Genomic DNA, 12,375 nt, shown 5'->3' on the forward strand with positions numbered 1-12,375 from the left:
TTTGTTTTTAATTAGATTGGATCATTATTGCTTTTGATTTGAGTGTTATACATCTTGGTTTCTTTGTGTGTGTCTGTTTTTTCACTGGTGTTTCATCTATGAACTGTATTCTAACATTTCTCTCTTTTGTTTCAGGTGAACTAAGATGGGCAATCGTAAAAACAAGCGTGTAACCAAAAAGACAAGGGACTTGGAAGAGGTGTTAGAAGAGAACATTGCTCAAGGACATGCGGCAGATATAGAGACTGAAGAAGCTGGTCATGATTTACTGAATGGAGCTGGTAATGATGTAGTTAATGAAGCTGGTAATGATGTAGGTACTGGAGCTGCAGGTAGCCTGAATGAAGAAGATGAGTTAGAAGAGAACTCTGAAGAACAGGCGGCAGATGAGGAGAATGAAGAACTTGGTAATGATGTAGTTAATGGAGATGATGAGCAAACACAGAATGTGCCTGAAGAACAGGCGGCAGATGAGGAGAATGAAGAACTTGGTAATGATGTAGTTAATGGAGATGATGAGCAAACACAGAATGTGCCTGAAGAACAGGCGGCAGATGATGATATAGTTGCTGAACCAAAGCGTAAAAAGCAACGAGGACCAACGAAGATGAAACACATCGCCAAGGATCCAAATGAAAAGCAACATGTTGACTTCACTGATATGGGAGAACATTGTGGCCCAGGGTCAGTGCTGTTATCATCATACTTGGGTCCGTTAGTACGGGAACATGTTCCTGTCATAATCGACACTTGGAAAAAAGTTGGTGAAGATATCAAAACTGTTCTGTGGAAATCTATTGAGGTAAGCTATAATTAAATTATCCACATTTTAAGTTTAACTTGCCTCACATTAGTAATTGTTTTTTCTTTTCCTGGTGCATTTGAATGAAGGCAAGGTTTGACATTGACGAAGACTATAAGAAGACTGCTGTGTTTAAGCAGATGGGATGTCTCTGGAGAGCCTCCAAATCACGTCTGGTGAGCAAGGTTAGGAAAGCTAGAACCATGAAAGATAGGATGAGTCTGCGACCGAATAATGTACCTCCAACAGCATGGCGTCTCTTTGTCAAAGCCAAGACTAGTAACGCCTTCAAGGTATTCACTTAGTTGTCTTTGTTTATTGGCCTGTAGAATACTCACCTTTTTTTTCATTCTAATTCAGGTTGTAAGTGATTCATTTAAGGCAAGAAGGAAGAAGCAGATACCTCACACTTGTGGGCGTAAAGGAATGGTCAGATTGAGAGAAGAATTGGTAAAGAGTAGCTCAGAACCATCTAAGATCACAAGGCTAAAAGTTTGGGTCAAGTCGCGTACTAGGAAGGATGGTACGCCTGTAAATATTACTGCTGCTGAAAAGATTGTAAGTATTGACTTTACCTATCAGTATGATTTTAGAAATTGGATATCCTGCTTGGTCCACCTTATGATCTGTAATTGTGTTTGCAGCAAAAGGCAAAAGAGATAGACACTGAAAGTCTTAATGATTCAACGACAACGAATCCAAAGGAAGATATGCTTACACAGATTTTGGGACCTGATAATCCTGGAAGATTGAGAGCAATGGGTAGAGGTATGAGCTTGACAAAATTGGCTTGTTTCCAAGTCAAGAGCAAATGTATGGCTGCAATGGAAGAAAAGCAGATTCGTTTGCAGAAAAAGGTTCATGAGTTAGAGCAGATCTTATTACAGAGACAAGGGTCTGACATCGGTGAAAACTCGATTCATAGAGTATGTACCAACTATTTATATATTGCCTTTGTTTATATTTATGAGTTGATTTCTCATTGTTTGTTTTTCATGTAGAGTGTAAACACCAAATCACTTCCCAAGTGTTATTTGGTTGACTGGTCCTGTCCTGATGAGAATGTCGCTGAGGGACGTGTTGTTTCTTATGATGAGGATGAGTTGGTGAATGGAATTCCTTTAGGGCCTAACTCTGTCAAGGTTTTAGTTGAATTAGTTACTAAACCAGAAGCATTTCTCTGGAGACCTGCACCTGACATGTTTACTCTTGAGGATGCACTTGGCGAAATGGTTGCATGGGATGCTGATTACTGTATTGTTCCAACTGATGGTAGTATACCAGAAAACATAGCACCTAAGGTTAAGTTTCTGAACTTTTGTTATTTGTAGATGCTCTTTATCTATATCTGAGTCTTTGATAATTATTTTTTCTTTTCATTGTTTGGTACATTTGAATTTCGCAGAGCCCTGGCACAAGTATAAGGAATAAATGCAAACTCATGGATTATAGTACGAATGATCAAGTGATCGCTGAAGGTCGATTTCAGACTCGAGAACCTAAAGCGTTGGTAAATGGACTTCCTCTTGGTCCAAATGCAATGAAGGTATATGTGGATGTGGTAGTAAACCCTAAGGCATATCTATGGAGGCCTACAGTTAACATGAGAAATGTGGAGGATTCTTTGAACTGTTTTGTAGCATGGCCTGCAAATAGAGTTGTGATGGAGCCAACTCCAGAATCTCCTCCTCTTCAACCATCTACATCTAAAGCATCAAGTACAGGTTATCAGAATGAGAAGTCTCCAGTAACTCCAAAAGCTCCTGTAAAGAAACCAGCAACAACTTTGAAAGCGGCGCGCGCATCTCCGCGTCGTAAATTGCAGGTACTTTCTTTTAAATTTACTGTGTTACATGATTGATGGTTGGGCTGTTGACTTTGATAAACATGATTGATTGTGGTTTGTTGTTTTAATTGTTTGTCTGGTTGTTTGTTGGTTGTCTTTGTAGCCTGTTGCATTCAAGAAAAATCAAAAATGTAAGTTGATAGATCTGATCAGAAAGAACCACGTCGTTGCTGAAGGACGTTGGTCATCGAATAATCCTGCCAGTGTTGTCCACTTTGTACCTTTGGGCCCTAAAGCATGTCGAGTCTGGGTGGATGTTGTCAAGGATAAAGATGCTGCAGTTTGGAGACGATCTTCTGAGATCGAGTGTATGGAAGATGCATTTGGAACCTCTATTGCATGGCCAGAAGATAAAGTGGAACCATTAATGGTGAGATTTGTAATCATTAATTTGCTGTGATTCATTTTACCTATGTCATACTAATCTAAGATATTTTTGTTTTCAGGAGTGAACTCAATTGCTTAATCTGAACTGATGATGGAATGAAATATGTTTTCTGCTTTTAATTAAGTTTAGCTATGTTTGAGAACTTGATAAAGACTTTCTGTTTTGTTTATGAACTGGTTTGATGTATGTTTACATGTTCTCTTTTAGAGTTCATGATGTATGTGTACACTTTGTATGCTTTGGATCTTAAATGAAAAAGCATTGCTGTTTTATGATTTTTTGTTTCACAATAGGTTTTTATAAATCCCAGAATTGATCGAATAGGTGCACAATTTTGGCAGCCAAATAACTGTATTCAACAACATTGTAATCGTGTCATAATAAAATATTCTATGGCACTAATAAAAAGCCATGACATATTATAGAGTGGCACGAAACAAGTGCTAGAATAACTTATACAATAGCAAATGATACTTGCTATAATAGGTTCATTTTCCATAGCATTCAAAAAAATGCTATCATATGGGGTGAGGCTATTATAGCTCCTTCTGTCATAGCGTTCATGAAAACGCTACAAAATCGATATAGTAGCGTTTTTAGTGTACTATCAATGACCGAATTTCTTGTAGTGCTATTAAAAGAAAAGCCGCTGATGAAGCTAAAGTCTCATCAAAAATCGCTAAATGCGATGATGGTAAGGTGGTTCCGCATGAGGAACCGCCGAGCCAAACATGAGTTTCATGAGCTGGAATTGTCAGGGGTTGGGGGGCACCTTAACAATTCCTACTTTGAAGGGAATGCGTCGTGAATATTTCCCGGATTTTTTGTTCCTCATGGAGACTAAAAACTCCAGCAGTCACGTGTTGAAAGTACAACGATGGATGGGATATAAGAATGCGCATATCGTCGATCCAGAAGCTTTAAGTGGAGGTTTAGCTTTTATTTTGGAAGGATTCATACAATGTAGAAATTTTTTTCTCGGATTCAAGAATTATTGATGCTAAAGTCAAACTCGGTTCACTCATTTTCTACATCTCATGTGTCTATGGGGACCCGGTTGCCCATTTAAGACAGATTGTATGGGACAACTTGATTGACATTAGTGTCTTAAGGAATGATCCATGGTTAGTTTTGGGAGACCTTAACGAAATTATGAACAATTCAGAAAAGCTTGGAGGCCCGGCTCGGGTGGAATCATCTTTCTATCCTTTTAGGAATATGATGCATGATTGCCGTCTACTAGAGGTCCCAAGCATTGGTAACAAGTTTTCTTGGGCTGGAGAGCGTAATAAAATGTGGATACAATGTCGTCTTGACAGAGCTCTTGGTAATGAGACATGGTTTTAACTCTTTCCACGAGCTCAAGCTGAATATTTAGAAAGAATTGGTTCTGATCATCGGCCGTTACTGCTTAGATTCGTCATTGAAAACATGTCCCGCACCGGTAGATTTATGATTAACAAAAGGTGGACATTGAAAGCAGAATTCGCGGAAGTTATTAAAGCTGGTTGGGCCAAAGGTGAGTTGTCGGGACAGACCTCTCTAATGCAAAGAATCTCATATTGCAGGGGATTCATATCGTAGTGGAAAAAAGAAACAAATCAAAACTCCAAAGAGCGTATAACAGAGCTAGGCAATAAGATTGAACATGAAGGAAACAAAGTATTCCCTGACTTGTCAATTTTACGCAATTTAAAATGGGAATTGGCTGAGGCATATCGAGAGGAGGAACTGTATTGGCGACAGAAAAGTAAAGAAATATGGATGCGGGATGGAGACCGCAACACAAGCTTTTTTCATGGTAGTGTACAACAGGGAAGAATTCAGAACCGGATCGTTTCTCTTTTTGACGACAACGGGCTTGAACAATTCTCGGAGGGTTCAAAGGGTGAGATTGCTGTGGAATATTTTCGCAAAATGTTCTCTACCTCGAACCCATCATCGTCTGTAGCGGAAGATTTAGAGGGTATGCTTCTACGAGTGACACACAAAATGAATATTGAACTCACTAGACCTGTGACTGGTGAGGAAATCTGTATGGCAGCCTTTGGTATTAAAGGAGATAGCACACCTGGAGCGGATGGAATGTCAGGACATTTTTATCAAACGTATTGGGATATTGTAGGATCTCAAGTGATCAAAGAGGTTCAAAATTTTTTTGAATCTGGTGTTCTTTCTTCGGAATGGAATTTCACTCAGATTTGTCAAATCTCCAAATCCTTCCCAAAAAGCCAAATCCTTCCAAGATGACTGATCTAAGGCCCATAAGCCTCTGTTCTGTCATGTACAAAATCATCTCTAAAGTACTCTGTTCTCGGATTAAGAAGTTTCTACCATTGATTGTGTCGGACACACAAGGAGCCTTTGTTGTAGGACGCCTAATTTCCGATAACATCCTCCTAGCACATGAAATGATACATGCACTGCGAACTAATCCAAGATGTGATGAAGAGTTTATAGCGATTAAAACCGATATGTCCAAAGCATACGATAGGGTGGAGTGAAATTTTCTTGAGGAATTACTCCTAAAACTTGGTTTTAATATCAAGGTGGTTCTTTGGATAATGAGTTGTGTGAGGTCGGTCTCATACTCCGTTCTAATGAATGGTGGATCTTATGGTTTTATTAAACCGGAGAGAGGTATACGACAAAGAGATCTTGTATCACCCTTTCTCTTCATATTATGTGCTGAAGCATTGGTGCATATTATGAATAAGGCTAAGACTGAAGGAAGACTCACCGGTCTACGCTTGACAGATAGTTGTCCGTCTATCCAACATCTTCTTTTCGCAGACGATAGTTTTTTCATGTGTACATCAAACTTGAAAGAGTGCTCTGAATTTTTACAGTGTCTTCATCTGTATTGTACGACATCAGGTCAGGAAATAAACTGCCAGAAGTCGTCAATCACCTTTGGTAAAAAGCTTGATCCGTACATGAGAAGACTGCTTGGTTTATTCACGGGCATCGAGCAAGAGAAGGTCGAGCGGGTAAGTATCTAGGCCTCCCGGAATGTTTCAGCGGTTCCAAGCGAGAACTTTTAGGTTTCATCACGGATCGACTTAAAGTGAGACTAGGAGGCTGGTATCAAAAGACACTATCCTTGGGAGGGAAGGAAGTTGTTTTAAAATATGTGGCCATGGCGTTACCAGTTTATGCAATGTCTTGTTTCCGATTGACAAAGCATCAATGCCAACAAATTACAAGCACCATGTCTAGTTTTTGGTGGAATGCCTATGAAGACAAGAACAAAATGCATTGGGTCTCATGGGAGAAGTTGTGCAAATCCAAATCACAAGGAGGATTGGGTTTTAGAGACATTGGAAGATTTAACCAAGCCTTACTTGCGAAACAAGCTTGGCGACTCTTAGACGCTCCGGACTCATTGGTTTCCCGTGTTTATAAAGCCAAATATTTTGCTACGAAAAGTTTCTTAGAGGCAAAAATTGGCTATAGACCGTCGTATGATTGGAAAAGCATCTTGTTTGGTCGGGAATTACTTGAGCGAGGTCTAATGAAATCGATAGGGGATGGTGCTGACACAAGTATTTGGGCTGATAAGTGGATCAAAGATGACTTCCCGCGAAGACCGATTAATAAGGACTTGATGATGGATCTTAACCTCAAGGTTTCGTCATTGATAATAACACAAGGAGCTTGGAATCTACAACGTTTAAAGGAGCTTTTTCACCTTGTGATGTTACTCAGATTAACTCGTTTCCTCCGGCACCGACTCTAAAAGACAGATTTGTGTGGGCATACACCAAAGATGGACGATACTCTGTCAAAAGCGGGAACTGGGTTTTGGGACGGGAAGCAACAGCCATGGAGATTGTTACGGAAAATATTCAGAGCTTAAACAAGATCAAAGAAAAGATTTGGAATATTCTAACAGCTCCAAAAATCAAGTTATTTTTATGGCGTGCTCTTTCTAGGGCCTTAGCAGTCGCTGAGTGTTTAAGGAAGCACGGTCTTAACATACAACCCATGTGTTCAATTTGCAACAGAGAGGAGGAGATGGTGTCTCATGTATTATTCACTTGCTCCTTGGTGGCCCAAGTGTGGTCAGATTTCAACGTTCCATTACCAAGCCAAGTTTTTTCCAACTCTGTTTCGCAAAATCTAGAATATGTCTTTGGTATGATTGAAAAAACAGAGTTGGATCCGCGATTTCGAACTGCAATTCCATGGCTTTTATGGGAGATTTGGAAGGCTAGAAACTCTGTTTTATACGCAGCCAGAACTCCTGATCATCACTTTGTAATCGCTACTGCATTAGAAGAAGCAGAGGAATGGATCAAACAAAATCAACGCACTACGCTGGAGATAGCGTGGGACACAAGGAATCGATCCCGAGTCCGTAACTTCTGGACTAAACCAGCTGTTGGAATTCTAAAGTGCAATATCCATTCATCTTGGGTAAATGAGGGAAGTTTTTGTGGAGGGGCATGGATCATAAGAACTCACACGGGTGATGCTCTGTTTCACGCTCGGGACGCTTTTTTATCTTTCTTCAATAGGATTGCAGCTGAGCTCAAGTGCATCCTATGGACTTTACAAAGTCTGCATGACCTCCATATCTCTTCATGTGAGGTGTGGACTGATTGCTCGGCTGCAGTGTCGGCGTTGAAAAATCCACAAGAATGGCCAAAATATCGTTTTGTACTTACAAAAATTTTGCAGATTGTACGGGAGATGGGGGAGGTATCATTTCACCTCTCTTCGCCGAAAGCCAATTCATTGGCTAGGGAGATAGCCTGCAGTGTTACCAGAGACGGACGCCTCACCTCTTATTTGGCGTTAGGAGGACCTTCATGGCTCCAAAACCTTATCAATAAAGATCGTCGCTCACACGGTTAAGCTTTAGTTTGTTTCACTCTGTTCTCAATGTTCTGTTTCGTTATTGCTTCCGGTTTTACTCTGCAACATTGTACTACTCTCTTTCTTTTATCATTATAACTCAGTGGAAAAAAAAAAAAAACTAGACGCTGGTAAGTAGACGCCCGATGGGGGCTTAGAGCATGCACATAGGTGGTACTCATAGAGTATCATTAACAATTTTTTAATATTAATTTTAATATTTGTTTATTGTTTATGATTTTTTATGATACTGGTAATAAATCTGTTTCTAGTGGTGAGACCGGTATCGGTATCATTAATAAAAAAAAATTATTTGCAAAATCGAAAATAAATATATAATAACATAAGGTTACAAAAGGTAATATTACAATCCATAAAAACGTAGAATATTTCCCTAACGAAAAAGCTTTCAACGATGTCCAATATCCCTTCCTTTTCCAAATTTTTTTACGAATACGCTTTTTTGAGATAGAAGTACGTTTTTTTGGAACTGCCATTCAAAAATGAAAAAAAAAATTTCAGTGGTATAATTGGATGTCAAAGACATTTATTATTCTATTCTTTCGTACTCCATATCGAGTTATTTTTTCTTTTAAATCTTATTATATATATATGATTTTCAAAACAAAAAATACATTCAAAAGTTTCAAACCCAACTGTTTTTTTACTTTTTTTTTAACGTTTGAAATGAGTTCATACACAATGTTTTAGGAATCGAAAGAAACCAGTTATACAGGGAGGTTAACAATTTGGTTTATTAGGTGAGGTAGCCTATGTTGATCAAAGAAAGGTGGACGTGAGTCGTGACCCATTTTAATTTCTTTTATTCTGTTTCAAAGTTCTACAAGAATATATAATTTCGTTGCTATATATGGCTGACTTTTGTCATGACATCAATATCAATTTGCAATGCTGCATCCTACTACTTAAAAAAAAAAAAACGCTGCATCACACTTCAACATAGAGAACATTTCAATTGGAGATCGTATTCATTTGTACAAGAAATATTGCACCAGTGTTTAAAGATCTACGGAGAACCGCCGGCGATGAGAAAAAGGAGGAGAAGAAGAAGAATCGGCTCGCCGATTAGAGGAGAGAAGAGAAGACTCGAGAGAAGAATTTTTTTTTTTCTCAGTTTTTACCGAAAACGCGTGACACAGAGACTAATCGTGTTATGCCACGTCACCCGATACTGAGTATCAAAACTCAAAAGTATCACTGGACTGATACGGATCAGGCCCAAATGTAGGGTTTGGTCCATTAAAATTTTTATTTTGGGCTACTGATACTCAAATTATATCACCAGTGTACATGGCCTTAAAGCCTATGCGGAGACTAGACAGGTGTTAATAGATTATTTACATATTTTTAGTATTTTAAAACTTATATAATCATTTGGCATATTCAAAGTTCTTGCTTTTATGGTGAAATGCCTTCTTCCCAATTTAAAGGTGCCTATTTAGAAATCTCTATAAATGCTTATATTTTGGTTTTCAAAAAATAGAATAAATGAAAGAACACTAAAAATATCAGAATTCAAATCCAAATTAAATTCAACATAGAAGAATCTCTAAAACAACCATGAAAATACTATAAAAATGCAAAAGTAAAAATAATTATCATGATAAAAAATATTGATCTTTTTTTTTTTGGAACACAATTACTTAAATTACTTGATCAATGTTTTTCATATACACTAATAAAGCAAGCTTTTTTTTTTTTTTTTTAACGCAAACTTAGTAAGGGAGTCCGCCTCATATTGGTGGCTCTTGGAATTTATATACAAGAAAAGCTAGTAAAGGATAGGACACTGATTTTGATATCAGGTAGGATGCTGGCTCTTGGAATGTATATACAAGAAAAGCTAGTAAAGGATAGGACACTGATTTTGATATCAGGTAGGATGCCATATATTTGAGGCAGAGACTTTGACAAGTTAATTGATTGTTTGGACCAAAAGAGTAGATAAAATATAAAAGACTAGAAAACAAAACAGTTGAAACTTGAAACAGAGATACCAAAAAAATAATTAAAGGTAGAAGAAAATATCCAAAATGGATTAAGATATAAATTTAAAACAAAGGTCGGAGAAAAATATAAACAAACCAAGTGCTAAGCCGGAAACTAGAGCCGTAAGACCGATTTTGGCTAAATTAGACCGTCTGGACTAGATGCCTGATTTTTCTCATTGTTTACAAGAAAAATCAATTCAGCTGAGTTAATTTGAGAGCCTTGTGCGAATTTTTTTGAACACTTCTATTATGGAAACTAAGTAAAAACAAAAATATTTGTATAGACAGAACCAGTACTTAAACTTTGACTCTTTGAGGGATGAAAGCAATAAAAAAAGATGATGGGTAAAGAAACAAAGTTGAACTCCCACATATAAAATTATACCACGAAGTTATGGTTGATGGTGGCATGTTGGTTCATGGAGTCACTATAATTTGGCCAGAAAGCCCAAATTAGAGATGGTCTAGACATCCAGTGATAGGTTTCTTTGTCATCACAGATTCACGATCAACGAAAAAGGCATTAATAGGCACCGTGTCGGCGTAAACCTCTACAACGACCACCATGAAATGGACCGCCAACATTGGTAGAAAGAGTCACTACAAGTTTCTTTCATGTCATGCATAATTCCGTGGATGAACCATTGAATAGCCATGTGGCAAGTGTATAGCTACTATTAGCCATATATGTGTTGACTTCTTGGCTAGCTAGCCATATATGTCTATGATACTGACTATCCCGTGGTATAATTAATTAGTAACTGATTCTTATGTCACATCCAAACTATGTGGCTTTTATAATCTAACGACGTAATCTCTTTGTGGCTATTCCATTGCAATCCCATCAAATTCTCCTCACATTAGCCAATTTTCAGACTATAGTTTTTCAGGGATATTCGAATACTAAACACATAATATATATATGTGACTAATTCATGCCTATATATATAGTCTTACATCCTTGACGTTATATTTAATATCATCACATGTAATAAAATTTAAATATATTTCTCAACGTAGATATAACATTATAGTCCTAGTAAATTTAATAAGAATCATTTTTTTAAAAAAATATTAGAAACCAAAATTTAAGACATTTACCTAAGAATTATCATTAAATGTATAGTTATAACTAATAAATGTTGTATTGAAAATATAATAATTTAGAAATGAAAACATTATTTTAAAACATTACTCCCTCTTGTCGTTTAAGATTTAAATTTTGTTTCATAATAGTTGTAGTTTTAGGATTTAAATTTTGTTTTATAATAGTTGTCGTTTTAGATTTTCAATGCAGATTTTTGGAAAAACTTCATGTTTTCTCTCTACTACTTTATTGTTTTTGCCCAAGAAAAAATTCTAAAGCATATTAATAATGGAAAAAACAAAACATTTAATGTTTTTCTTAATTTGTATGAGAAAACTTTAAATGACATGTAATTCGAAACGGAAGGAGTATAATTTACTTGAATTTCATTTATAACAAAATTAAACGTTTACTAGAACAATAAGTCTTTCATAACATATTAATTAATAAAAATATATATAAATATGACACTATGTAGTTTTAACTACTACATTGTACAATAGTTCTTTTGATATATTTTTTCTTCGATACTATTATATCTTACATAAAGAATGAAGAAAATTATTTTGTTTTTAACTTTTCTGGTCCTTTCTTCCTCATGTAAGTCAAATCTATTTAATTGAGATCTTATGTAAGATATATATATATATATATATATATATATATATAATCGTTTCTTAAATATTGATTTGATAATTTGAAATATGTTTTGGAAATTTTATAGGTACTTCAATAATTATCCAAAAAGATAATTTAGAAGAGAAAACATATCTTGACAATCCATCAGCTAGCCCTATAATGGATCAAATTCTAGTGGATATACATCTTGGACACTCTCTTCGTCAAGGCGTAATGGGTTTTTGTTATGACTGCGGAAAAGCTTGTTTTAGAAGAAATAAGTATATTCGTAGTTGTACAAAATTTATATGTCGTTGCAGTATTAGTGACATTAAATAAGACTCTGTAATTTTCTTGTAAAAGTTATAATAAAATCATCTTATATAATATTCTTTTATGATTTTGCTTTACCGTGTCGAACATAGATAACAGGCTGAAAGTTATTCACACGACATGATATTTGTGAAACTTTTTAGTGTAAAATAAATTGACTTACTTAGCATAGGCGATGAGAAATTAATTTTTCTTTTAGAGTTGTTGCTAGGTTTGAGCCAAAATTTCTAACCGAATTGACCAAACTGATGTTTGGTAAATGTGGTTTTGTTTTAGTTTACACACATAAACCATTAAGTAGAAGAATAAAACAAACTCAGATGTTGGTTCCATTAAAACCCAGAACTCGAATTCTGACTAATTGGTTTAACGAAGTTGTTCCTATAAAGATTAAAAAAAACCTAGGTCTAAGTCGTTTCCTTTTTTTAA

General features: G+C 36.3%; 2 protein-coding genes across 3 annotated transcripts; both read left to right on the forward strand.

Moving 5' to 3' along the window:
- On the forward strand, positions 1-2,107 carry LOC110227489 (sarcoplasmic reticulum histidine-rich calcium-binding protein-like). Of its 2 annotated transcripts, XR_002331180.1 has the most exons (3): positions 1-802; positions 892-1,728; positions 1,804-2,107. XR_002331180.1 is itself a non-coding variant. In XM_021021839.1 (2 exons), exons 1-2 carry the CDS (start codon positions 146-148, stop codon positions 1,105-1,107), a joined length of 873 nt encoding a protein of 290 aa, XP_020877498.1. In that variant the 5' UTR covers positions 1-145; the 3' UTR covers positions 1,108-2,107. The 2 variants fall into 2 exon arrangements, 1 of the variants encoding a protein (XP_020877498.1); XM_021021839.1 differs by having other exon boundaries at positions 892-2,107.
- A 9,439-nt stretch (positions 2,108-11,546) lies between these two features.
- On the forward strand, positions 11,547-12,012 carry LOC9310617 (defensin-like protein 210). The gene is made up of 2 exons (XM_002872365.2): positions 11,547-11,595; positions 11,720-12,012. Exons 1-2 carry the CDS (start codon positions 11,547-11,549, stop codon positions 11,950-11,952), a joined length of 282 nt encoding a protein of 93 aa, XP_002872411.1. The 3' UTR covers positions 11,953-12,012.
- Positions 12,013-12,375: the final 363 nt, after the last annotated feature.

Source organism: Arabidopsis lyrata (genome assembly GCF_000004255.2).
Source record: "Arabidopsis lyrata subsp. lyrata unplaced genomic scaffold ARALYscaffold_6, whole genome shotgun sequence".
NCBI classification, from domain to species: Eukaryota; Viridiplantae; Streptophyta; class Magnoliopsida; order Brassicales; family Brassicaceae; genus Arabidopsis; species Arabidopsis lyrata.

Coding starts and splice junctions, on each gene's coding strand:
- LOC9310617 (XM_002872365.2), top strand. CDS start 11,547: ATGAAGAAAATTATTTTGTTTTTAACTTTTCTGGTCCTTTCTTCCTCA. Junction 11,596..11,719: donor TCTGGTCCTTTCTTCCTCAT/GTAAGTCAAATC, acceptor GAAATTTTATAG/GTACTTCAATAATTATCCAA.
- LOC110227489 (XM_021021839.1), top strand. CDS start 146: ATGGGCAATCGTAAAAACAAGCGTGTAACCAAAAAGACAAGGGACTTG. Junction 803..891: donor TTCTGTGGAAATCTATTGAG/GTAAGCTATAAT, acceptor ATTTGAATGAAG/GCAAGGTTTGACATTGACGA.